Below are 27252 nucleotides of genomic sequence, written 5' to 3'. Positions count from 1 at the left end.
CCAAAAAACAGAGAAAGGAAACCGCACTGAAAAAATGCTACTATAATATTAACAATGATATAACTTCAGAAATGACCTATTCAAAGGACTAAATATATAAGTTCTCAATCAGTATCTATGTTCCCAACAGATAATCATAAGACCTCAGTCCAGAAGATCTATATGTTGGTTAGTCCCTGGTGCTCCCCAGAGTCAAAATACAGCATGTAAACCAAAAGAAAAAAAGGAAAAGGACTCCTTGTGGGGGCACACGATAGGTACAGAGATGTGGCTAGTATAGCCTATTAAAAATTAACTTTTAATTAATGTATTAAAAAAGAGAGCTATTATTAAGAAAATAGACAAACTGGTATACATACAACATGAAACACATAAATCACTGGAGACTGTTGTCTCTCAGTATACAAATCTATGAAGACATATTTATCCTGGGGATTAAAGAGCCGGGCGAGATAATTGAAATAATCAATTTAGATGTGTAATGTGCTGAACCAGCAATCTGATATATCGCCAGTTAATCACAGACTAGGCATATAGCGCCTGATTCAGAGCAGCTCGTAAGCAGCCGCTCGTTCGTTCCGAGCGATGTTCGCACAACTGCGCATGCGTATGGTTCGTAATACGCATGCGCGAACCAGTCAGTGCGGTCGAAATTCATGTGCTCGCAAAGAGCGAATGGCTGCTAATTTGAGTGACAGCATGAGGCGTTTGTGCGTGGTAACATGGGAAGGTGCTTGAAAACGGGGAGTGGAAATCCGAACGCAGGCGTGCCAAACGGTCAAAACGGGCGTTTAATGGGAGTGCATAATTAACAAAGCAGCGTCATCCACCACGTCACTTGGTTGTCTTTTAGCCAGAACTGCTCGCATGATTGCGGTAGGAAAATCCAAACACAAGAATAGCGAGCAGTTCATACGCCTTTCGATTTGTACTCGATTGATCTAATAAATACCGGAGATGACGTATGATGCGAGCGGCCAGGGGGCGTTTTTCTCAAAATAGGGTTAAACTAATAGGTATTGAACGTTATATACAACACTGATATATTTTTTATTATCTGCAATTATGCTTAAGCACAATTTTTTTGTATACTTTCAATCACTCTTTTCTCTAAAGCATCTTTCATTTTCAGAAGTATATTATTTGGTTATCAAATCTTACATCTATTTTATACATTGCCGTTTTTTGAGCCTTCTTATTCGCTAATATACATGTCTGTTGAATTCTGACTTCATACTATTAGACCACAGATCTTTTACAGGTATTGGCTCTATAATCAGTCAGTCAATGTAGGGGCAATGTGATTGGATAGCCATAATTATTAGTATGGTGCATTACATTTGAGAATCTAGGGTGGAGACTGTGAACAAGCCTGACAATGGCAAAACGCGCATCCTACTTCCGGGTCACGTGATGCACACACGTGACACCGGGTTCTACTCCAGACATAGTGGCATGCACTCGTCCCATTGATATCACCACAGACTGTACAGCTGGACTGATCGCTGATCAGGTAAGTGGCGCACACCCCCTGCACTGCCTAGCGCATCAGGGCAGACGGCCAAAATTCCTATCAGCTACTTTTTATACATCTGACTGCAGAATATGCAACTATATTCCAGAGAGACTATTGTGTTGCACACTTTTTTCTTGTTCAGCAATAGGTGATATGCAAACAGTTATTGTGTCATCAGACATCATGCCAATCTATGTGTTATATTAACCATTTACTAATTTTATGGCTGGTTGTTTGCAAACTGTTATTTGGGACACATGAACAGCAATATTGGATTGTTGTGTACCCATATGTATATAGCTACTTACTAGAGTGTATGCAGGCAGTAGTACTATAGTAATATATGAGATATAGATGAACAATATTTATCATACTATATGTCTAGTCTGTGATTAACTGGCGATATATCAGATTGCTGGTTCAGCACATTACACATCTAAATTGATTATTTCAATTATCTCGCCCGGCTCTTTAATCCCCAGGATAAATATGTCTTCATAGATTTGTGTACTGAGAGACAACAGTCTCCAGTGATTTATGTGTTTCATGTTGTATGTATACCAGTTTGTCTATTTTCTTAATAATTGCTCTCTTTTTTAATATATTAATTAAAAGTTAATTTTTAATAGGCTATACTAGCCACATCTCTGTACCTATCGTGTGCCCCACAAGGAGTCCTTTTCCTTTTTTTCTTTTGGTTTACATGTTTGTATAATTATACAGATACACTAGTATCAATATGTACTCAAATCCAAATTGATACACCTCAGACTGTCAGTAGTCTCAATTCAAACACATTTGTAACAATAATATACTTAGATACATATTGATACAAGACCTTTTACTGCCAAAGTGTGTTTATGAGCAGTATGTTGTTTCAGACTGTCAGCAGTCTTACTTAAAACATAGGGCCTGATTCAGACCCACTCGCGAGCGGCTGTCCGCTCGCAAGTGGGTCGATGTTATGGACTGAGCATGCGCACGACGGAGGGAGCTCCGTCGTGCGCATGCGCCAGACACGACGAGCGAAGGAAAGTCCTTCGCTCGTTGTGTCCGATCAAAGGGGGCGTGCTGTCAATGTTGACTGACAGCACGCCCCCTTTGGTAGGCGTGCCGGGGGCGTGCCTCCCAGACGGGGGCGTTCCCACGGGAACGCCTCCCGTCAAAAGCCGGCCCACTGACATCACTAGTGATGTCAGTGGGAGTGATTTTGGCTCTGATAGAGCCAAAATCACTCCGGAGCTTGCGGTTGAAAACCTCAACCGCAGGCTCCGGCTCGCAATTTCGATGGTCGCGATGGTCACGACCATCGCGGCCATCAAAATGCACGCTCGTATAGCCTGTGGGTGGTGACCCACAGCTATACGAGCGTCCAGGAGGACGCTCCATTTTCATGGAGCCCGGCCCTCATTCAGAGTGTGCGCTCTGCTCAGAGCGTACGGCTCTGAATGAGGGCCATAGTCCTTAGTTGCAAAAAGAAACATGTTTATTGTTTCAGACCATCAGCAGTCACAATTCAGATAATGGACCTCATTCAGAGCCGGACGCTATTTGCGGTTGTTCGTTCAGAAAAAAGGGGTGGCTATTCAAATGAACCGTTCGCTCTTTGCGGTCTGTTCACGCCTCTATGTCTGAACGAACGAACAAACTTGCGGTCGTTTTTTGGATAACTACGCCCCCTGGCCGCTCGCATCCTACGTCATGTCCGCTATTTATTAGATTAATCGAGTACATCGACCAGCGTATGAACTGCTCGCTATTCTTGTGGTTGGTTTTTTCCTACCACAATCTTGCGAGCAGTTCTGACTATAAAATAACCCAGTGACGTGGTCAATGACGCTGCTGTATTAATTATGCACACCCATAAAATGCCCGTTTTGACCTTTAAGCACGCCTGCGTTCGGATCTCCACTCCCCGTTTTCAAGCATCTTCCCCTGTTACCACCCACATACACCTCCTCCTGTCACTCAAAATAGCAGGCATTCTCTATTTAGCGAACACATGATTTTCGGCCACACTGACTGGTTCGCGCATGCTTATTACAATCCGTACACATGTGCAGATGTGCGAACATCGCTCGGAACGAACGAGCGGCCGCTTACGAGCGGCTCTGAATCAGGCCCATAATCCTGAGTTTAAAAAGAAAAAAGCAAATATATATATTTTAAAACAATTTGTTTGTTCCCTTAAGCAGTTTTATACCCTGCTATTAAAGGTACAATTAGTTCACAGTCTCCTTCATGAGCCTTTAGGCTATGTTTACAGTCAATAAATTCCTCTCAATTGTATTAGATTTTATATCCAACATGGCCATGTAATGTATTTAAATAAAAAAAGAAAGGATTCTGCATGTAATAAATGGAGAGATAAAAAAATATATAATAGAATCCTTTTACCGGGATTGTATGTCCGCCTTATCTGGAGATCTTTCAAGCATTAAGCTTGCTGCGGCTGCACACCTTCATTGATTGTGCTGTTACACCTGTGAAATATTCAGGTGGCCATGTCCGATCTCCGTGGGAATCCTCCGGGCAATTAGCCCGCTGCTGTTGACCTCGGTAATAGTCACTGATCTCTGTGGGTACCCTTCAGAGTGGTATTCAGTACATATGCATCCATACTGCTTGCGTCTCTGGAAGATAAAACGCGTTTCTCCGCCTAACAGTCAGCGGCTTCCTCTGTTAGTATATCTGTCAGATACAGAGTGGCATCAGTGATGTCAGATAGAGAGTGGCATCAGTGATGTCAGATAGAGAGTGGCATCAGTGATGTCAGATAGAGAGTGGCATCAGTGATGTCAGATAGAGAGTGGCAGTAGTGATGTCCGATACAGAGTGGCAGTGGTGATGTCAGATAGAGCGGCAGTGGTGATGTCAGATGCAGAGTCACAGTGGTGATGTCAGATGCAGAGTCACAGTGGTGATGTCAGATACAGAGTCGCAGTGGCGATGTCAGATACAGAGTCACAGCTGTGATGTCAGATACAGAGTGGCAGCTGTGATGTCAGATACAGAGTGGCAGCTGTGATGTCAGATACAGAGTGGCAGCTGTGATGTCAGATTCAGAGTGGCAGTAGTGATGGCAGATACAGAGTGGCAGTAGTGATGTCAAATACAGAGTCGCAGTAGTGATGTCAAATACAGAGTCGCAGTAGTGATGTCAGATGCAGAGTCGCAGTAGTGATGTCAGATGCAGAGTCACAGTAGTGATGTCAGATGCAGAGTCACAGTAGTGATGTCAGATGCAGAGTCACAGTAGTGATGTCAGATGCAGAGTCACAGTAGTGATGTCAGATGCAGAGTCACAGTAGTGATGTCAGATGCAGAGTCATAGTAGTGATGTCAGATGCAGAGTCACAGTAGTGATGTCAGATGCAGAGTCACAGTAGTGATGTCAGATACAGAATCGTAGTGATTTCAGATGCACGGATGCAGAAGTATACTGAAAATGGATTGGACATTCTTAATATTATTATTAATAATAATTTTAATAATAATTAATAAAGGGTCCCTTGTCTAAGCTCATCCAGGGCTAGTGGAACCATAGAGGGAAAAACTGCAATGTGGGGAGGCTTACCATCATTCCACCAGCCCTAGCCAGTTGGCACCAGGGCTGATTCTTCCAAGAGAGTGGTGGCCGTTGTTATTTTTATAATAGTAATATTGTTTTTTACAGGAAAATTACTGGTCCCAGAAAAACCTACCACAAGTGCCAGCATGCCTGTGCATCAAGGGCCTGCTGGCACCTGTAGTCCACCTTCAAAAACTATTAAACAAATGAAAGGACACACATACACACACAGGCTGTAGAGAAAAAAATTAGTATTGAATAAACACTCTCCCACACACCCTTATTTACCCATATTTGACCTACGGAGTGTCCTGGGCTCGCAAACCGGCCACCCTGATTAAGCTGAGGCTTACTGGCTGGCGGTCCAGTGCCATCCACCATTGCGACCATCGACCACCTCCTGCTGCATTTGCATAATATCAAGGATGTAATTGCAAAGCTGATTGCGTGCAGCATTGCAATTGCGATCCTTGCTGAATCCAAAATTCAGAAATTGTTGCAGTAAATTGTCACAGGTCCCAAGTTCATTTTTCTGGAGCATGACTGTAGTGTGTTCAACCTTCACTCAAAAATTGTTGCACACTGCACATTTGCGTCTTGGTCGAGACTAAGTAGTGAGGAGCCTATTCAGGGGCGTCTTAAGAGAGGAGGGTGCCTGTGTGCATTCCCCAATCCGGGGCTCCCTCCTCTCTCTCCTGGTGGTTGGCAGCCGTCTGACGCAGCTGGCCAGCCAGCAGAGCATTAGTAGACTCCGGGCACTAGAGTGTGCCCGGAGTCTACTGCACATTCGCAGAGCAGGCGGCCATTTTTTCGGGGTTCTGAGCAGCTCTGACACCCAATGTGGAACCACGGACAGGTAAGTTTAAAAAAATATGGGTGCAGTGTGTGCGGTGCAGGGCCCCCCTGGACCCGGGGGCCGTATGCCCCGCACACACTGTATGCATTATAGATACACCGCTGAACCTATTTATGTTTTAGTACAGTACTGCATTTGCTAGGCCTGCTTTATAATATAGAAGTTGATGCACACCACTTAGAGACAATGGGATCTATGTGCTAAGTGTTGGATAGAGATAAAGTTGACTGAGATGAAGTACCAACCAATCAGTTCTTAACTGTCACTTTACAGGCTATGTTTGAAAAATGACAGTTAGGAGGTAATTGGTTGGTACTTCATCTCTGTCCAGGTCTTAGGGCATGATTCAGAGGCACTCACTATTTGCGAGTGCTCCCTCTGAATAAGGGCGAGGTGGGTTTTTTTTTATTCTGGCCTCGAGGCCGCTCGCTAAGCTGTGGGTGACCACCCACAGCTTTAGCGGGTGGCCTGGCGATGGTCGCGATTATCACGACCATCGGGCTTGCGAGGAGACCCTGTGGTAGGGTCTCAGGTCTCGCAAGCCCAAGTGGATTTCCTGCTCTAATAGAGCAGGAAGTCCACTACTGACATCATGAGTGATGTCAGTAGGGCCGCCCACAAATGGCAGGTGTTCCTTCGGAAACGCCTTCGTTAGTGCAGCCACCCCCCCCCCTTCCCGCCTACAAAATGGGGCAAGCTGTCGATCAATATCAACAGCCACCCCGTCTTGTAGTGAGCCCCAGAGCGAGTGAAGTTCTCACTCGGTACAGGGCTTGCGCACGCCGTGCGTGCACACTAGGCCACCATCGACACGCTTGCGAGCGCTATGCGCTCGTGAGCGGGTCTGAATCAGGCCCTTAGTACATAGACTCCAATGTCACAGATCATTGTGGAATTAATTGCACAGGTACAGGTATTTAGCAGCTTTACTACAGTGTATGTAAGACAATAAATATTTAAAAGTAAATAATAATAATATAAAAAAGACACATCCCCCCAAAAAAAGCTTAATCGTAAATTATCATACATTGTATTGTCAATTGACGCAGGCCTCCCAATCATTTCTATTGAGAGTGTCCATAGGCAGTACTCCGATCATTGCTAAAATTGTCACAGACACAGTACATTTATTTAAAAACTACAAAGAAAACAAAATATTTAATAAAAATTCCCTCAGACACCCTCAATTATGTTGATATGTCCTATTGGTATTGAACCAACAACCAAGGAGCTTAATGATAGGCATCAGTGGATAATGGAGTTTAGTCCAAACAGTGGCCCTGATTTAGAGCCGGACGCTCCGACAGAGCGCTCGCTCTGAATCGGGGCCGGGCAGAACGGTCTCCTCACCGCTCGCATAGCTGTGGGTGACTGATAAACCCCCAGGTTGTGAGTGTACACCAGCATATTTTGTAATCTGTGGAGTGAATACTTAAATGTTAGTATTGCTGAGGTATTGAATTTGCATTCAATTGGAAGTTAGTGGGAGAAAAACAAGGAGTTATTTAAATCCACACTCTGAGAGGCCTCCATCCCCTATCAGTGATCCCTTCAGAACAGAAATTGTGATCAGTTACAGTGTCACACTTAGTTGCCTTGACCAGGGAAAGTACTGCTGTAAAGGAGGCCACTGATCAGGATCCCACCGAGAGTGATGCTACTGAACGATGCCTCATGTACAGCCTTTATTCGGATCCTGACCATTGGGCTTGCGACTTGCTGGCTGGAAGGTAATGCTGCCTATGAGTCTGGCAAGATCCGCAGAGTAATAGGCCAGCTCCAACCTTGGTGACACAGAATAAAAAACAGAGTTTCTGGTGCAGATCCTTTTTATCCAGTCCAGTGGATCATTCGAGTGTATTTTGAACTGCAGGATGGTAATGTGTCCTGGACAGAATAGGAGAGGACCTGGGCCACCTGCTGTAGTAGCATCATCATGTCTGAGTTGTTAGTTCCTGGTGGCCCTTGTGTGTTGAAAGGCTTGGCATTCCAATGGTGGGGGAAGGTACAAGGAAGTAACAACTCTCCTCCAAATAGAACCCAAGGCAGTACCTAGTAACCAACATTGCAACCAGGGCCATCTCTTCCATTGGGCTTTTTGGGCAGTTGCCCAAGGGCCCGAAGCTTGTAGGAGCCTGCCAACCCGCCCCCCTGCAGCTGAGGCCAGTTGGTAAATTTGTGATATTTTTATAAGCAGGCCGCCAGTGCATTGTATTCTGATCTAACCTCTCCCACCCCATCTTCCCCCGGTGATGAGTACTCACCTCAGTCCCAGTTTCACTTCATCCACTGGCGTCAGACCAGTCAGGCAGAGTCTCTGCATGTGTGGGAGGTCTGATGGGCATGCAGGAGGGTTTAATTTTATTGACAATTTAATTTTTTTCCCGTGAATGGGTGGGTAGGGGCCCCAGTGCATTGCTTTGCCCAGGGCCCACACTGCTGTTAAGACAACCCTGATTGCAACATCATTACATAAGTTATTACATTGCAAACACAATACCCCACAGTTATAACAAGCAGTCATTACATTCACTGTTCATGCAGCTACTTCTCCCTGTACTTTAATACTAAAAATCAGAGGAATAGGTTGTAAAAAGTACAGTACAATGTCTAGGGCCGTAGATAGCCCTGGCAGGCCCAGGTGCAGAGGCTTGACCACGCCCCCCTGACAAAAAAAAAAAAGCACTTTTGCAGTGCCGGGGAGGGGGGCGCTTAAGCCCCTTAGCCCGGCACAAAGCCAGGGGGGCGCGATCAGTGTGATCTCTCTCCCCCCACAGGCAAAGGAGACTGCTATGGCTGCTGCTCAGCAGCCACGAGCAGTCTCCCACTGCAGCTCAGCTGGGCTGCTGTGTTGTAGAGAGAAGGGTGGGGGGGCGTTGCCGGACCTGGGCCCCCGCCGGGTCCCTCAGGAAGCCCGGGCCTGGGTAATTTGTACCCCCCCCCCCCTCTCGGTGCCCCTGACAATGTCTGGGTCACTACCCTGAGATGAGCCAAGCTGCAGGCCTAGTAACAGGTTGAGGGGCCCTCCAGTCATCACATAGAGTGTGATCTCTTTTATTTGCCATTTGTGCCTCTGTATTTAAAGATGTTAGCGAATGACAAGTTATTAATGCAGAGTGGGGAGAAAAACAACCACTAGGTAACTTAATATTTCATTCATTATAGATCAGTCCATCCCCATGAAAACTGTTACACATAACAGCCCTTATTTGAAAACTCCAATTGAGAGAAATGTTCAAAAATATAAAACTAGTAATAATCTACTGTCAATATCACAAACATATAAATTATATTTTTACTTCATTTCCATACAGGATGTTCCACAGGCTCTAAACTCTGTTGCCCAGGCCGCGATGATTTCTGTTATAGAGGATGTTTCTGTGATGAATACTGCCTTTCAAGCCATGACTGTTGTTCAGACTACATTACTACTTGCAGTGCAGGTAACTAAATTGTAAAAATATTTCTTTGCTTGGCGTATCAATGTGTCTGATTTAGAGATGGATGGTATTGCACAGCCGCAGGGAAGCGGCAGGAGGTTTCTGGAGGAAATAGTCACCTTCTGTATGTATCTGTGATGTGACCGCATGCTGCTGTGGCCAGGCTGCATAAGCTGAAACTTACACAGCCTGCCCGATGAAGCTAGACTAGAAGAACCGCCCCCATTTTGTATGGTACTTGTGTCCACCTCCCAAATGCACTGTGGCTAAAGGGGGATTGAGCGATCACGCATGGCCTGTTCTGTACATGTGCAAACAAAACCTTGGCCCTATTTATTAAACCATAAATGTATGTTTTTACAGGATTATGGCAAATTTAAGTCTTTACTGCTATATACTGTAAAATACAGGAGAATACATTGATATCTCTGGAGTTTACTTAAGTACTGCAGCTTTTACTAAAGTACCACTGTCCCCATAGTTCTGTATGGAATGGCAAGATGGGGCTATTCAATGAGCTATGAAAAGATTTTAGCTTTTTAGAGCCTATTACCATTAGCTTTCAGTCTGTCTATAGGTGATAGAGACCCAGCTGGAGTAGGAACTTCTGATCCCTCCTACTGTAGGGAGGCCAGATGCTCCTCTCCTTTGCCTATGACACAGTTAGTACAGTATGCCCCAGAAATAAGCTGACTTTGGGCTGAGGATTTACCGCTCATAATAATATCTTAGCACAGAGGTTCCCAAACGCGGTCCTCAAAGCTCCCCAAGAGTTCAGGTTTTGGAGATATCCATGGTTGAACACAGGTGGTTAAATCAAATTAAGGACTGCGTTTGGGAAAATCTGTCTTAGCATAATAACAAATAACAGTTTTAACTAAAAAAAACTACATGGAGACTTGTGTTTGGCAACAAATAATTGTGTCAAATTATTTTGTGTAACAAATTTGAATAAAGAGGACTAGAGATAAAGTAAGGTAGAGACAAATATTAGAGATGAGTGGGTCTGGTTCTCCTAGAACTGGACCCACCTGAACATTGCAATTCCGAGTCGGGTCCAAGACTGGCTCGGGTTTTCCCATCTGACTCGGATCTCAAAACGAAGCAAAACGTCATCCTCCCACTGTCAGATTCTCACAGGTTTTCACTCTGGGTGTGGATGGTGAACTGAACAAATGTGTTGCTGTTACTGTCTGTGTCAGTGTGTTGTCCAACTTGTCCTGTCGGGGTCTGGGACTGAAGGCTGCTGCTGTGTTGTTCATAAAGGGGCTGGGACTGCAGTATATAAAGGGGGGCTGCAGCTGCTGTGTCACTTGTCCTGTCAATCAAGGGGCTGCTGCTGTGTTATGCATAAGGGCTGCTGCTGTGTTGTTGTCCTGTCCATCAATGGGCTAGGGCTGAAGTCCATAAAGGGGTGCTGTGTTGTCCAGGGGGGGTACTCTGTCAATTAGAGGTGATCTTCGCCAGTGCAAAGTGCTTTTTTTTTCTTTCTTTTGTGTGTGTGCATTAGCAACTTAGCTGCGCTATTAATGTTTGGTGACACTGCTGGCCAGACTGCAGTTTATCGTCTACATATTTGTGACTCTGCACTGCATGTTGCCTGTCCACACTTGGCAGAGGTGCTTTGTTGTCCATAAAGAAGGGGTGCTGTCTGTGTTGTTCATCAAGGGGCTGCTGCCTTGTTCAGGGGTGCTAATTCCCAGTGTAAAAAAAAATTAAAGTGAAATAAGATTATCAGATTAGTGTACCTGAGCGCTACACCTATCAATGTCCTATATAGTAATTATTGTTGCTTGTGTGCCAATCCACTATCCGGATTAGCACCAAACACCTACGACACAGCACAGCCCGGAAGTACATCACCACTTGAGAAGCAACGAGGAGGAACAGACATGCCAAAAGAGAGAACAGCCGGCTAGGGGGAAAGGAGCGGCGACACTGACGAGAGCAAGGAAGGTAAGTCTCTTGGTAAGAGAGGGTGCATGGCAATCGTCTCTGGTGGGAGTCTATGCTGACACATCCCCTCCCCAGACAGGGACTGTCCTCCCTGGAGTGGACTGCAGGTAAGCGCCTGTCACAAGGTACATTGACGGCACTCACGCCCGGTTCCAGGACATCCTGTATTTAGAGCAATCCCAGGCAGTCTTTACTTGCCGTACTCCGCTCCCCAGAAGATACATCTTGGGCACCCCTTTTTTTTCTTTCATATACCTATATGTGTCTCTTCATCTGATTAATATACACATACCCCATTCTACTCATTTACTCAGTAAGGATATTATAGTAATTTGTTATTGGCACACAAGCAACAATTAAATACTATATAGGACATTCCTAGGTGTAGCGCTCAGGTACACTAATCTATACAATACTACCACTAGGAGGAATTAGGACACCTCCAGTACCAGAGCAGCTCCTGACCACAAACATATTTGAGTGCAGGATCAAAACAATATATTCCAAATAAAATTATCAATCCATAAAAAAAAACAAAAAATATATATATATATTCTTGTGTGTGTGTTCGTTAGCAACTTAGCTGCGCTATTATTGTTTGGTGACACTGCCGGCCAGACCGCAGTTTATCGTCCACGTATTTGTGACTCTGCACTGCAGGTGGTCTGTCTGCACTCAGCAGGGGTGCTTTGTTGTCCAAAAAGAAGGGGTGCTGTCTGTGTTGTTCATCAAGGGGCTGCTGCCTCGTTCAGGAGTGCTCTTCCCCAGTGTAAAAAAATAAAAGTTAAATAAAATTAATATTATCAATCCACAAAAAAGAAAAAAAAAGTCTTGGTCCCATTATCCTAAGCAAGTCTTTGTACTCAGGGAGGTTGTTAGGGATAATGGGACCAAGTAAATCTCTGTTTACAGTATGTTTTAGCAGCACCTCCACAAGCAAGGCCACCTCACTTCTATTAGGTGTATAAAAATGTAAAAAACTCCTCTAGATCAAAGATATCTTTTAGGAACTGAGGAGCATGATCCTAGATCTTCCCTCATAATATTTTTAAAAATCAAAACATTAAAATAAATAAAATCAAATTAATCCTCTGGTCCTTTCCCTGTCTTCAGTCCATAAACATATCCAACCCCATCGGGCCTCTGATCTAGTTAAGGAAAACATTCTTGGTTTTAAAACTTCCTAGGGGTCATATAGTTTATTAAACTGCCATCCTGTCTACCACTGCAATGCCTCTCTGTGCCATGTTGGAAGCTGAACTGCCACATGTTAGTGCCACCCACTACTGTTGCTTAGCTTAGCCAGCCAGCTAGCTGGATGCAAACTTTTGGCCTAAACTAGATGAAATCAATACTGTGAGCTGTGGTATCCGGTCTTTAGGTCTACATTGTCTAGATAGACAGTGTTTAGGTAGACAAAGGAAGATAGACAGGCAATAGGTCGACAGGGACTGAAGGTCGACAGGGTCTGAAGGTCGACACACTAAAGGTCGACTGGTAACAAGGTCGACAGGGACTGATGGTAGACAGGCAATAGGTTGACAGGGACTGAAGGTTGACAGGTATGAAGGTAGACAGGCAGAAGGTTGACATGGTCATTAGGTCGACACATATAATTGACATGTAAATGGTTGACACTCATATAGTCGACATGCAAATGGTCGACACATGTCGACACATGGCCGGCATGAAAATGGCCAATACACGTAGACACGGTGTCGACATGCGAATGGACAGCACATGTCAACACATGGTTGTCATTCAAATGGTCGACACATGTCGACATGTGGTCGACATGCAAATGGTCTACACTCCTATAGTCATCATGCAAATGTCCAACATAGGTCGACACTCATGTAGTCAACATGCAAATGAACATCACATGTCTACACTAATATAGTCGCCATGAAAATGGTCGACAGATGTTTTTGTTTGTTTTTTTGCCCTAATCTTTATTCCTAACCCTCCTCTTAGTGCCTAACCCAAAGTGCCTAACCCTAACCGTCGGGGTAAGTACCTAACCCTAACCGTCGGGATAAGTGCCTAACCCTGACACTGACCCTAAAAAAAAAGTGTCATCCATTTGACTATATAAGTGTTGACCTACTGCCTGTCGACCTTCATACCTGTCAACCTTGTTACTAGTCGACCCGTCGGAGTCAGTGTCTAACCCTGACACTAACCATAAAAAAAAAAAAAATTGGTCGACCATTTGACTATATGAGTGTCGACCTTGTTACCACTTGACCTTTAGTGTGTCGACCTTCTGATCCTGTTGACCTATTGCCCGTCGACCTTTAGTACCTGTCGACCTTGTTACCAGTCAACCTTTAGTGTGTCAACCTTCAGACCCTGTCGACCTTCAGTCCATGTCTATCTATTGCCTGTCTATCTTCCCTTGTCTACCTAATCACTGTCTATCTATGAATTGAACCATACTCGTGAGCTGTGAGGTGGTCAAAATTGACTGTAAATAAATGCTATTGAGGTTAATAATACTGTAGGAACAAAAACAGGCCCAAATTATGTGATTTTAGCTGTTTTATGATTTTTTTAGAAAATATACAGATCCAAAACACAAGTAGATACAGATACAAAAACCGAAACACAGGGTTCGGCGCACATCCCTAACAAAAATAATACATCCATCTGCTGCACATTCTTGTGATGCCAGACCACCATACACATACAGCAGCCACGGTGTCACAGCATGCCGGACACCGGCTGTCACTTACCAAGTCCGGTGGCGCTGTAGTTCCGGACGGCAGGCGGTATCCCCCCAGCGCCCACTGCTCGTGTGTGCGGAGTCCATGGAGGATGGCTGCAGCTCCCCCTGCGGGGCGGCTGGTAAAACTACATGTGGCTGCAGCTCCTAGGAGCGCGCGTGCTGACCTGTAAGGAAATTTAAAGGGCCATACACTTGAAGGGGCCATACACATGACTTCACAGTAGGCGCCAGTTTCAAACCTGCCTATTTAAGGAAGTCCCTTGGAGCACTCCTTTGCCAGAGTATAGGTTCCATTACCTTACTCCAGCGTTCCAGTGTATATCCTCTAAACGTTCCCGACCTTTGGCTTGCCTGTGACTCTGGTTTTGCCTGTTCCTTGGTACTGCGTTATATCTGGTTCTGACCTCGGCTATTCCCTGTGACCTGCTTTTTGTCTGCTCCCTGGTACTGTATTGTCTGTTTGGTCCTGACCTGGCTTGTGGACTACGCTGAATATTCCCTACGCTCCATCCAGAGTTTCCCAGCACCTGTATAGCAGAACCTATCCTGGGGGCCACGACCTGTGTGTTGGAGGCAGCCAAGTCCATACCTTCTTGTGAGGGTCTCTGGTGAAAACCGCCGGCACATTAGACTCCGCGCCTCAGGAATAGTTCACGTCAATTCCCTAAATACGGGCCGCATCCATAATCTACTCGAGTTGTGACACACGGTTAGTGTCACTAACATTTATCTTCGATGTGACACTAGCCTAGCCTAGTCAGCCGCAACCACCTCCTGCGCCAATGCATCTGCTGATAATTATGCTTTTCCACAGCAAACTAAAGATAAACCCAGAAAGAGTCACCAAAAAACACAGACCAAGAACAGCCAAAAAAAAACACAGGACCAAAGAGAAAGCAAACAACTCCCAAAGCCTAAATAAAATCTGATAATCCCTCCCCTTACAGTCCTATTGGACAAACACCAACCATGCAACAAGAGCTCCCAACATTTAGCCTTTTTGTTGAGCAGTTCCCCAAAATCTTCCCAACCATGAAAACAGCATTCCATACCTGTGGGTTGGATACAGTGCAGGTTACAGTGCTGGTTTCTATAAAGTGCAGGCTGGATACAGTGTGGGTCGGATACACAGCCTGATTCAGAGTTGGGAATAGATTAAGAAGTTGCAACTAAAGGTGCCCAAACACGGTGTGATTTTTTACATGATTTGGCCGTTTTTGATCATTCATAATGACCAATCGTGTAAATAGTGTTGTAATCCAGCACAATTACGATAACAATGCTTGTCCCCGCATCGTGTATCAGCATCACAGATCAACTGAACCTGCAGTAAGTTTTCAACCTATCATGTAGGATTTAATCCTGAGAGAGGTATGAAGTGTGCCATCTTTGAAAACCTGTCGACTACAACCCATATGGTGGTAAATCCCTTGGAGACTGGAAGGTCGGTAATAAATTCCATGGATATATGGGTCCATGGTTGTAGTGGAATGGGCAGAGGCTGTAATTGTCCAACAGGCAATTGGTGAGACATTTTTTCTGGGCACACTGAGTGCATGAGGTTACAAACTCTTGTACATCAGATGGCATAGAAGGCCACCAATAGGATCTTTTAAGAAGTTCCAGAGTCTTTTTAATGCCTTTATGGCTGGAGAATTGGAGGCATAAGCCCATAACAATGGTTGCTTGCAAAGTTCAGGTGCGACAAACATTTTCCCTAGAGGAGGTGTAACCACATCAGTCATACACATATAGTTCAGGAACTTCAGATTTGTCCTCGGGGTTCATGGACCAAGATAAGGCATCTGCCTTACAGTTGCGAGAGCCAGGACAGAAAGAAATGTTTAAATTGAATTGGGAGAAGAACAATGCCCACCGGGGATTCTTGTGGTTGGTGGTTGGTGAATACCAATGTTGGGTAAACGGGCAAGTTCCAGCAGGTAATGCCATTCTTGGAAGGCTAGTTTGATGGCTAAAAGTTCTTTCTTGCCAATGGGGTAGTTTTTTTCAGCAGGCAATAATTTTTGGGAGAAAAATCCACATGGGTGTAGTTTTTCTTCAGATTTTCATGATAACACTGCCCCTACTCCTTTAGAGGATGTGTCCACCTCAAGGATGAAAGGTTGAGTGACATCAGGTTGGCAGAGTATCGAAGCAGAAATGAATGACTGCTTTAATAACTGGAAGGCCGACTTTGCATCTGGAGACCATTGCATTGGGTTGTCACCCTTACGGGTTAATGCAGAGATAGGAGCTGCCAAGGTAGAAAATCCTTTAAATAATTTCCTGTAGTAGTTGGCGAAACCCAGGAATCTTTGAATGGCTTTTAAGGAATTGGGTTCAGCCCAGGAAAGTACTGCTTGAACCTTTTCGGGATCCATCTTGCGGCCGGTACCTGACATGTTGTACCCTAGAAAAGGAATGTCCGGTACTTTAAACACACATTTCTCAATTTTACAATAAAGCTGGTTAGAACAAAGTCTTCAGAGGACTTGACTTTTTTCACTTGGTCATGATGAGTAACAAGATCATTGGAAAATATAAGGATATCATCCAGGTATACAACCACTGAGTGGTACAGTTGGTCACGAAAAAATGTTGTTCATGAAATGTTGAAAAACGGCTGGGGCATTGCTCAGACCAAAGTCCATGTTGAGGTATTCATAGTGCCCATCTCTACTTTTGAATGCCTTTTTCCATTCACCACCCAAGCGAATATGGATTAAATTGTATGCACCCCTTAGATCCAATTTCGTGAAGACCGTAGACCCTTTCACCTTATCAAAGAGCTCTGTGATCAGTGCTAATGGGTAGCTGTGATCAGTGCTAATGGGTAGCGATTCTTGATGGTGGTCTTCGCCCCTGTATTGATTATAGGGGACTCAATGAAATCACCATCTTTTTTCTTAATGAAGAAGAACCCTGCACCGGCAGTAGAAGATAAATGTTGAATGAAACTTTTCGCAAGATTCTCGAACGTACTGTCATTGATGTTGTCTCTGGCACGGATAGTGGATAAGTCCGACCCCGGGGAGGCGTTTTTCCAGGTAGTAACTCTATTGGACAATACCACTCCCTGTAGGGAGGCAAAATGTCAGTCCCCTGTTTGCTGAAAATGGCCAGATAAGAATGGTATTGGGATATTAGTTTCTCAGCCAGAGAGGTATCTGAGAACCGGATGTGAACCACTTTCTCCAGACATGCTTTAGCACAGTTCTTACCCCAAGACAGGATATGCATGGTAGACCTATCGACCTGGGGTTTGTACTTCTGTAGCCAAGGAAGTCTGAGTACAATAGCATGGGTAGCCTTAGGACCGATGAGAAATTAAATTTCTTCAGAGTGCAATGCTCCTACCTGGAGTTTAACAGTTGACGTGCAGTCAGTGATGGAGCCATGAGGAATCAGACTGCTGTCCACAGCCAACAGTGATATTGGATGGGACAAAGGAGCTCATTCAGACCTGCTCGCTACCAAGCGGTCACTCGTTGCAGATGATGTTCACTAATGTGCAAATACATGTAGTTCGCAATGCGCGTGCGCAAACTAGTATGAGTGATTGGATTTTGCTCGCTCACCCTGCAAAGACAACAAAGTGGAATGAGTGACAGGAGTGGCCATTTATGGGTGGTAACAGGGGCAGGGCAGTAGTAACGGGGGAGTGGAGTTGCGGACGCAGGTGTGCCAGAGTGTTTCCATGCCATTTCTGGGGCGTGCATAATTAACTGGCAGTCATAGCACATGTCACCTGGTTGTAAAAAACATTGAAGTGCTTGCAGTACTTGCAGTAGGGTACAGTCAGCTGCAAGCGCTGTGGTCAGATCCTATGTAACCAGATCTACCAATGGTTGAATATATTTTCTGGAGATGATGTATGCTAGTGGGCGGATAAAGACAGGCTGGTGGGTGTCTGTAAACACAAAGTGATTGCTCGCCAAGACATAGTGGGCATGCTTATGCCTTGCCGAACAAGCAGCTGCCTTGTTGTTACTTTGCAAAATTTCCATACGCTGAGAGAGAGCGGCCACATCTAGTGAGCAGGTCTGAATGAGCTCCAAAGTCACAGTGGTAATAAGATGCTTGATGACATAGCTTTGTTTTATAAAGTTCTCAGCAGAACCAGAATCCAGAAGAGCAGAAAGAGAGTAACATTTATTGGCAAGAATAATAGTCACAGGAATCAGAGTCAAGTGGTTGAGAAGAGGAATGTATTACTCCTAATCTTTTCCCTCTCTGAGAGATTAGTAGCGACCATTTCCTGGTCATTTGGTACAAGAAGAAATCATATGTCCAACTTCACCACAATATAAACATAAATTCAACTGACGTCATCATTGACGTTCTTCAGGCGAGAGACGGGACCTACCAATTTGCATAGGTTCTGTATCAGGCATGGAATTTTTCACATGAGTAGAAGAAAAACCTTTGATTTTGCTTTTTATACAAAAAGGTTCTTGGAGACGTAAGTCAATTTTGATGCACAAGGAAATAAGGGCCTCCAATTTAGATGGGAGATCGCGGGTTGCCATTTCATCCTTAATTCTGTCAGAAACTGCATTCCAGAATGTGGCTATGAGAGCTTCCTCGTTCCATTGCAATTCTGATGCTAAAGTCTGAAATTGGATCTAACGAATCTAAAATTACGTTACTGAAGAGAGAGAGTGATTGGTTGTCTTAGAGGAACACATATATCGCCAATTTACTAACATAAATAACGTAGTCACACTCAAGAGTTTGTGTTTCCAACACACAAAAATATTATATTGTAAATAGGGGATAAATGCCTTAATCTAAACAATGAGCGCCAAAGTACAGTAAATAACAATAAATTATACAATTACCACACGATTCGCAAGCGCACTGGTCTGGGAATTACAGTCATCTCCAAGATGCTGCCACTCATTCAATGGGAATGTATGAGTAATCAACTCAACCAGGGCTTGGTATTTATTCACTTTAGATTCAATTGTATAACAAACAAGCGGGCTCATTGGCCTTTATTATGAGTCACAGTAAATGCAGCACTTCAGTGGTTAGTATACATTAGGTGTCACTAGGGGCTGAACTATGTTAGAGAATCCCATTGTTTCTAATCTCCCGCCCTAGGTATGTTAATTCAAAGGGCCAATGCATACAAAGTTGTACAGTAAATAATATGAATCCTCCAGATCTTCATAACTTGTCGGTGTTTCCTCTGATATTCATGCTGTCTGATCCATAATCCTGTGGAGACATAAGGAAATCGGAAGGTACCATACACGACCAGTTTATCTCATTCCTGGGGTCAGATATCATATATCTAGTGTTCAACATATATCATTCGGTCGACATCCTATTATAATATAATATTCTTTATATGGAACATTTGCTGTGTCAGTTTGTATATTATTGAAGTTTGTGTATGCGCTATTTAGCACTATGCGCATTGGTAAATGTAAGTTATGTTTTGGTGTACTCAGCATTGGATTATTGTTAGAATGGGATTTTGGTGAGGTTTCCGAAAGGATTATTAAAAAGCTTGCTGTGCGATTGATGTGCAATACATTATTTAGATATTGCCATATTAACTTATTTTATCTAAAATGGCGCCGAGCGCCCAGTCGCAGAGTAGCGTGGTGTGCCATTCACAATATGGTGTGGGGCAGCTGTATGGGGATGCGTGCACTACTAGATGATTGCATGTGCATTGGGATCGCGCACGGGTGCGTGCGCAAATGTGCCTCGGTAGTGTGAATGATTTTGATCAAATCGTCCGATGAATATCGTGAAGCGGGTTATGCGCAATTGTGCGATTGCTTACAATCTATTTGGCTTCGACAGATCACATATTGACCCATAGATTTACCGCCTCTAGAAGCTGACATAAATCTTCCAGGCTCATCAGATATCTTACGGAAAGTGGCAATATAGTCAATATAAGAAGACAGTAGTGGGTCAGCTCGTTCCCAATAATGGGGATACCCAATGCAGAGCTGGACCCAAGAGCAGGGATACAATGTAAGCAATCTTGGTTTAGTCTGATGGAAAATTGGCAGGTTGCAGGATAAAGTGCACATCACATTGGTTTAAGAACCTGCGACATTACTTATCCTATCCGGACTCGTACTGGTTGAGTCAATGAGGTCACAGTCCCACTAAGGATATGGCTGCCATCCACTGCGGATAAGGTGATGTTGCGTTCAAGTGTAGTGATGTAAACTGAGAGCTTCTGGACAAGTTCGGTGGTGATAAAGCTCTCTCCTGCTCCTGAATCAAGGAGAGAAAGCACTCATTTAGAATTTTGCTCAAATTCCAGAGAGAGATACAAGGTAGACTTTTTTTCAGATGGAGACTGACACATTATGTGCCTAACCTGGTGTCCCCAATGCCAGTTAGGAGTGGGAGTTTCCCAGATGAATAGGGCAGGATGCCACCAGGTGGCCAGACCCTCCGCAATAATGGCAGAGATTGTCTCGGTGGCATCTTTGCCGTTCTTCAGTAGATAAGCGAGCTCTACTGATGTGCATCGGCTCCTCATTGGATGGCTCAGGAACTGGAGTATTAGGAATGGTGGCTGGGCGGAACTGATAACGGTCTCCCTTAGTCTTCTCAGCTTGGCATTCCCAGTGTCTAAGGTCCACTTTGTTGCAAAGCGAGATGACCTCATTCAGTGAGGAAGGAAGATCCCTAGTGGTGAAATAGTCCTTTACTCGGTCAGAAAGGCCACTCCAGAATGCAGCGATCAAGGCTTCCTCATTCCACTTCAGCTCTGAAGCCAACGTCTGGAACTGGACTACATACTGACTCATGAGGCAGTTGCCTTGGTGTAGTCGCAGAATCTCAGTGGCAGCTGACATCCTTCTTCCTGGCTCATCAAAGATTCTTCTAAAGGAGGCCAGAAAGTCAGGATAATTGTCCAGCAGAGGATCAGATCTTTCCCACAGTGGCGACACCCAGTCCAGGGCGGATCCAGAAAGGAAGGACACGATGTAAGTCACTTTAGCTTTGGGAGAGGGAAAGTTTGCTGGCTGAAGCGTGAAGTGTACGTCACACTGGTTGAGAAAACCCCGACATGACTTGAGGTTCCCGTCGAACTTATTAGTTGTCTGCAGATGCAGATTAAGTGGAGCAGTAGTAGCGGTAGGAGCGGGGATGACTCGTATGGGCTGTGGATTAGGAACATTCGGTAAATTTACAGTGACCAGAGAAGCCTGAAGGTTATCCTGGCAATGAGACATCTCCTGAAGAAACTGGGCCAGTTGTTGCTGCATCACTTCCGAATTCAGCCGATGGTGATATAATTTCTATTGTTCAAAATGGCTGAATTTGCAGCATTAAACCACCTGATTTCAACCTGAAAAAATTAATAAATCACCCGACTTGATAGTAAATTCTTCATTTGCAAAAAAGTGATATTATCACCCGAAAATGCAAATCGGGACAAACACAGATCTTAGTAAATTTACCCCTTAGTGTTGTTTTTGTGCTCTCATATGCCAGTTTTAAGGGGGGCTCATTTAGACTCAGAGCGAGAAGGTATTGCATGCAAGGTTATAGAAGATGTCTGACTGATTCAGAGCCGCTCGTAAGCGGCCGCTCGTTCGCTCTGAGCGATGTTTGCCCAACTGCGCATGCGTACGGATCGTAATACGCATGCGCGAACCAGTCAGTGCGGCCGAAAATCGTTTGTTCGCTAAATAGCGAATGCCTGCTATTCTGAGTGACAGAATGAGGCGTATGTGAGTGGTAACAGGGGAAGGTGCTTGAAAACGGGGAGTGGAGATCCGAACGCAGGCGTGCTTAAAGGTCAAAACGGGCGTTTTAAGGGTGTGCATAATTAATACAGCACCATCATTGACCACGTCACTGGGTTATTTTATAGCCAGAACTGCTCGCAAGATTGTGGTAGCAAAGACCAACCACAAGAATAGCGAGCAGTTCATACGCTGGTCGATGTACTCGATTAATCTAATAAATAGCGGACATGACGTAGGATGCGAGCGGCCAGGGGGCGTATTTTTTCAAAAAACGACAGCAAATTTTGTTCGCTCGTTCAGACATAGAGGCGTGAACAGACTGCAAAGAGCGAACGGTTCATTTGAATAGCCACCCCTATTTTCTGTACGAACGACAGCAAATAGCGTCCGGCTCTGAATCAGGCCCTGTGTTTGGCCCCGGCTTCCGCAATAGGCATTATATTGCATGAAACATCAATAGCAGGACCACATCTCGCAAAGAAAGGTCATGGTCTGAGCTTTCCGTTGCAACTGCGTGTGGTGTATGGCATGTTCGCAATTTTACATTTTTCAGCAGTAAATTTTCCTTTATTAGTTAGAGGTATTTTTTCTTTACGTATGGAAACATTGATTAGATGTAAGGTGCCCTTTAAACCTTCTTACCTGTTGAACACCTTTAGTAGATTTTGAAGAAGTACCATTACTGGCAGTAACCATGGCAGTAGTACTTGGTTGCTCCTGCTCTTCTATCGACTGATCCATGATTGGTTTTATTTTTTAAAACCAGGACAGGAATAAAGCTACTGTTGTTGAACTTAACTGCCACCAAACCAAGTGAACGTACAATGAGATAGGGAAAGCAGGGGCTGTTTTTTTCTACTTTTTATTTTTGCAGTGCAAATGTTGGGGGGATAACACCGCATACAGTAGTTGCCCTGGAAAACACACTATGCCATTTTAAAATTCCTTTACATAAAACTGCCAATTGTTTTCACGCACAACAAACAGATCAGGTCACCTTTGCAAGAATTGTTTAGGGGTGCAAATGATGGGGGGATACACGCAAGATCTGACTCTGGGCAAATTATGATATTTTTTATAGTGTTACTGTGGTTGTATTTGTGATGCACTTGCATATATTACAAGGAGTCAGAGCAGGGGGCTCTGGTGGAAGTACTGTGGTAGAAGATATGAGAGGCACAACACAAACAGAGCTGCAACACCCTTTACCTAGGACAGGGTGTTGTATCAGCTCTCACCTTTCTAAATTTTTGTTTATCTATTAGCCCAACATGTTTGTCTTTCAAATACTTTTATATTTATTTCATGAACGGCAGTGCTCAGATTTTCAAATACTCATTAAGTTATGTTTCTTTGTGATGATTTAAACTTCAGTTTTTTTTATCTGTTTTGTCAATCATAACTACAACAGGTAATACATCTGGGACACCAAGCACACTGACTGCAATGCTTACATCAGCATCAGATACATCTACAGAAGCCGTACTCAGCACAACAAACAATTTGACAGTGAGCAAAGTGACAACATCAGGACAGCAATCTACAATATTTCATACTGCTACACCATCAGGAAACAACACTACTCTGGCAACTCAGCAATCAGCTGTCACATCAGGTAGTATGGCATTTATTACAGAGATAACTACTTCAAAAACAGCATTGCAATCTGTAGAAACTACAATGACTGTAGGTACAATCATGGAAGTGACAGGTAAGTCGTTATAGACCTACAATGTGTTTAGGGAGGATGCACCTGTTTACATGAACACTGTTATAAATAATGGAAAAAATCATGAGTACACTACACAGTATAGACATAACCTGTTAATATTCCCAATACATATTGCCTATTTTAGGCATCTTTCTCATAGAAGACTCCAAAGCTCCAACGCAAGAGGCATATGCATGGTAAATTATATGACAATGTGCTTCATGTCATTGTGGTCCCACCACCTGTGATATAGTGCCATGTTTTGTATTATAATGCGGCAAGATCAGGAACATGATGACGTATTTCACAGCAAACAACATTATTAGGATTCCTTACAATCTACGTCACTAGTAAATTTGGTGGGGTCCAGGAAGGTGGAGTCTCCAAGATATTCCAGGACAGAAGGAGTACAATATATACACATATTAAACAGATGGATACATAAAGATTGTATAAGAAGCCAAGATAGGCGTTGATACTTTCGGACATTTGCAGAGTTGCAAGCAGGCCTATTTTGTGGATGGACCTTGTTATTTTTTGCATTCTACATGCTCTGTCCGTGAGCATACACAATTTTGAATAGTTGAAAACGAGCACTAAAAAATGGTGTTCAAATGTATATAGGCAATAACAGATATACTAACAGATATGATTTATTCAACAAGCTGTGAACTCACTGTTTAACACAGTGCTGTTTCTTTGGTTGTTTTTTTTTTTTTTGCTGTAGTGTCGGCCAAAGCACTTACGTATACAGTATTATATGCAATGTTTACAAGCATTTGTCCACATGCCTGTTTGTTATATTGTAAATGAATTCCTAGCAGTGTTACCTGTAATTTTTATATAGGGCACTGCTAGATTTACAGCTTTGTATATAGACTCATACATACATTTCCGCACTGATTATTGACATTGTGTATTTATTTTGTGAAAAACTTGATGCCCTGTATTACAGTGTCCATTTAGGCACCTGTGTCACGCTCATGGGCGATGGCCAGGCATAACACTTTCACCTAGTGGGGATTCGGCAATTCCTGCAAGGCTTCACTGAAGCCAGAAAGACTGTTGTTGGGTCATCATTACCTGAAAGGGGGACCATATCACTCTCGCCATCTAAGGATTGTGTAAGTGATACAGTGACAAACAGCGGTAATCTTAGTTTACTGCTATTTATTAAAAACTGAAAGGAGGACATAACCTCTTTAGTGAGTGCTGAAGGAGTTTTGTCTTGTTCTTAAATGGGGACCTTATTCTCAAAATAAGCATTATTTCTACAGAAAATTAGCATATTAGTCATTTTCCTTTCTGTTCACATCACAATGTAGGGTTTGCAGTCAGATTGGTGTCAACTTGATTAAAATAAAAACATCACTAATGTCAACACCTGCAAAATTTGAACTGACAGAATGTCTACATTGGATATGTGGGCAATGTCGTAATGTCGTCATTTTTGTTATTGTTAGTATTAAAGTTAGTGTTAGGGTTTGTTATAGAGATAGAATGAGACCAAAACCACAGTGTAATCGTTTCTACAATGTCAACATTACATCAGTGTTGGAATGATGAATGTCATCATGGTTAATGTTATTAACATGTTCAATGTAGACATCACAACAATGTTGACATTTTCATGTTGACGTGATGAATGTCAACATTGTGAATGTCAACCAAATATACCACACCCCAATGCAGTGCCTGAGGATTTATACAGTTGTTTTTAGCTCGGTTTAGGTACAATAAAACCTCATCCATTATAATAAATACACCAGGTGATGTCACAATGTATAGACTGGCTATGTAACTAATTGCGTTAATGACAAAAACATAATTCTATCAGCCTTTGCACTAGTCATGGCATTGTAGAAAATATACTGGTTAATATTATAATGTATTTTACTAGGTATATGTAATTGTAAACCTAAATAGCTAATAGCTAATGACACCAATGACAATAGCAGAAAGGTACTCAAAGAAATACAGGGGTTTATTTTTAAGATAGTATTGAAATAACAAAGGGTGGTGTAATGTGAAGGCATTTTGCACACTGAAAAAAAGATAATAACCCAATATATTGTACTTCTAATAAAATTAAACCACAAAAACTATTTAAAATATATTTTATTTCACTAAAAGGCTCTTCATTCCTTAAACATTTGTCACCTGTTAATTATTTTTTTATTTCAAATCATATTTTTTTCTGAAAAAGAATGTCCCTTTCCCTACTTGGCACAATAAAAATAACCTATTTTAAAGCCTTGAAGCTGAGAGAATCACATGAACAGTAAATTTAATTACAATTTCTCTTTGTTAAGGCAATGGAAAAAAAGTAAATCAGTAAAATAAACAGCAGAAAACAAACAAAAAGTACAAGGACATGCAGTAAAAGTTAAAACTGATACATAGCAGAAACAAAATGGATAACGAAGCACTGACTGATCAGGATATACAGTAGAGTCCAACAAAGAACAAATACATTATGTATAAATAAAATGTTCAACACAGGCAGTGTGTGACAATCCCCCCCTACCCCGCCACAAATCAAAGCAAGTGCTGTGTCTGACCCTGTGAGGCCCCATTCCCCCCATTTATGATAGACACAGGAAGGGGGGTTACATTTACTTAGAATCATGTTTAGCTGAGTTAGCATTCCTGTGAGAGTTCCCCCTGATTTACAAACATGGAGATTTACTAAAGGCAAACACTTGTGTAAAAACACAAATCTACCGGATGACTAAAAAAAGACTTACCCAGACTGCTATACTGTATATGCAGTATAGCGCTACCCAAATGACAAGAAACCCATGAGGATTCCTGCACCTTAGCTGCTCTTAGCCAATCAGCGGCTGGTTACTACGACAACTACATGACTTTATAGCAATCTTTAGCTTTTTTAAAAAAATGCAACTAATTATATGGCCCCCTCACCTGGCCTTTGACACTTCATAGAAAAGTACTAGTTTCTTCCAATAGTCAATATTGTTATCAACAAATTCCATTAATTTCCTGGAGAGGTTCAATTTGAAAACCTCATTAGAGTAAGATAGCCGGGAATGTGCCAAAGGCTGCTGGTAGCGGTTCAAAAAAGGATCTGTAATAATGACTGACACGGGCATTGACGTAGATGAAAATTTCATGAAGCTCAGCTCCATAAAGGTGCTGGATCAGTTCATTGGCCACCAGTAAATAGGGCCTGATTCAGAGATGGTCACTAATGTGATCGCAACTGCGTTTCCATATGCAACGCAGCTGCAAAATTATGCTAATGTTAGCAAAGATCACCGGAGCATAAAGATGCCCACTGCCGCGACAATGCATACCTACGTAAACATCGGTAACATTGAAGCACATCGGCAGCCATCTTACCCTTGCGGCAGGTCTGACCTGCCGCAGCCTTGGGTGCTCTTCTGACACGCAGAGCTGTGTATGCAATCGCAGTGGCTTGTTATGCACGCCCATGTAACGGCGTTAAAACTGACAGGCACACCTGCATTTTTGAGACCACTGCCCACTCCCACCCCCAAATCCTGGCAGTCTGTCACTCACTTAACGATGGATTCCTCTGTGCAGCGCTGGAAATCCCGATCGTCCCTAGGTAAGTACAAACTGACCTAACCTAACCCCCCTAACCCTAACCCTCCGTAGGGGTGCCTAACCCTAACCTCCCCCCGGGGGTGCCTAACCCTAAACCCCCCTTCCCCTAGCCTAACCCTAACCCTCCCAGGGTGGTGCCTAACCCTA

The 27252-nt window shown here is 43.5% G+C and overlaps 1 protein-coding gene across 1 annotated transcript in view; it reads left to right on the top strand.

The window, feature by feature from the left end:
- The window catches only part of LOC148542658 (uncharacterized), a 282206-nt gene that overhangs the window by 215149 nt on the left and 39805 nt on the right, over positions 1-27252 (top strand). The window contains exons 7-8 of the mRNA XM_088467431.1: positions 9258-9386; positions 23215-23418. Coding sequence (XP_088323557.1) covers positions 9258-9386; positions 23215-23418 — 333 coding nt within the window. The remainder of the gene's footprint in view (positions 1-9257; positions 9387-23214; positions 23419-27252) is intronic.

The sequence above is a fragment of the Taudactylus pleione genome, unplaced genomic scaffold, assembly GCF_031769625.1.
Source record: "Taudactylus pleione unplaced genomic scaffold, aTauple2 ptg000010l, whole genome shotgun sequence".
NCBI classification, from domain to species: domain Eukaryota; kingdom Metazoa; phylum Chordata; class Amphibia; order Anura; family Myobatrachidae; genus Taudactylus; species Taudactylus pleione.
The sequence above is the reverse complement of the archived record's forward strand: the minus strand, read 5'-3'. Positions and strand labels throughout refer to the sequence as shown.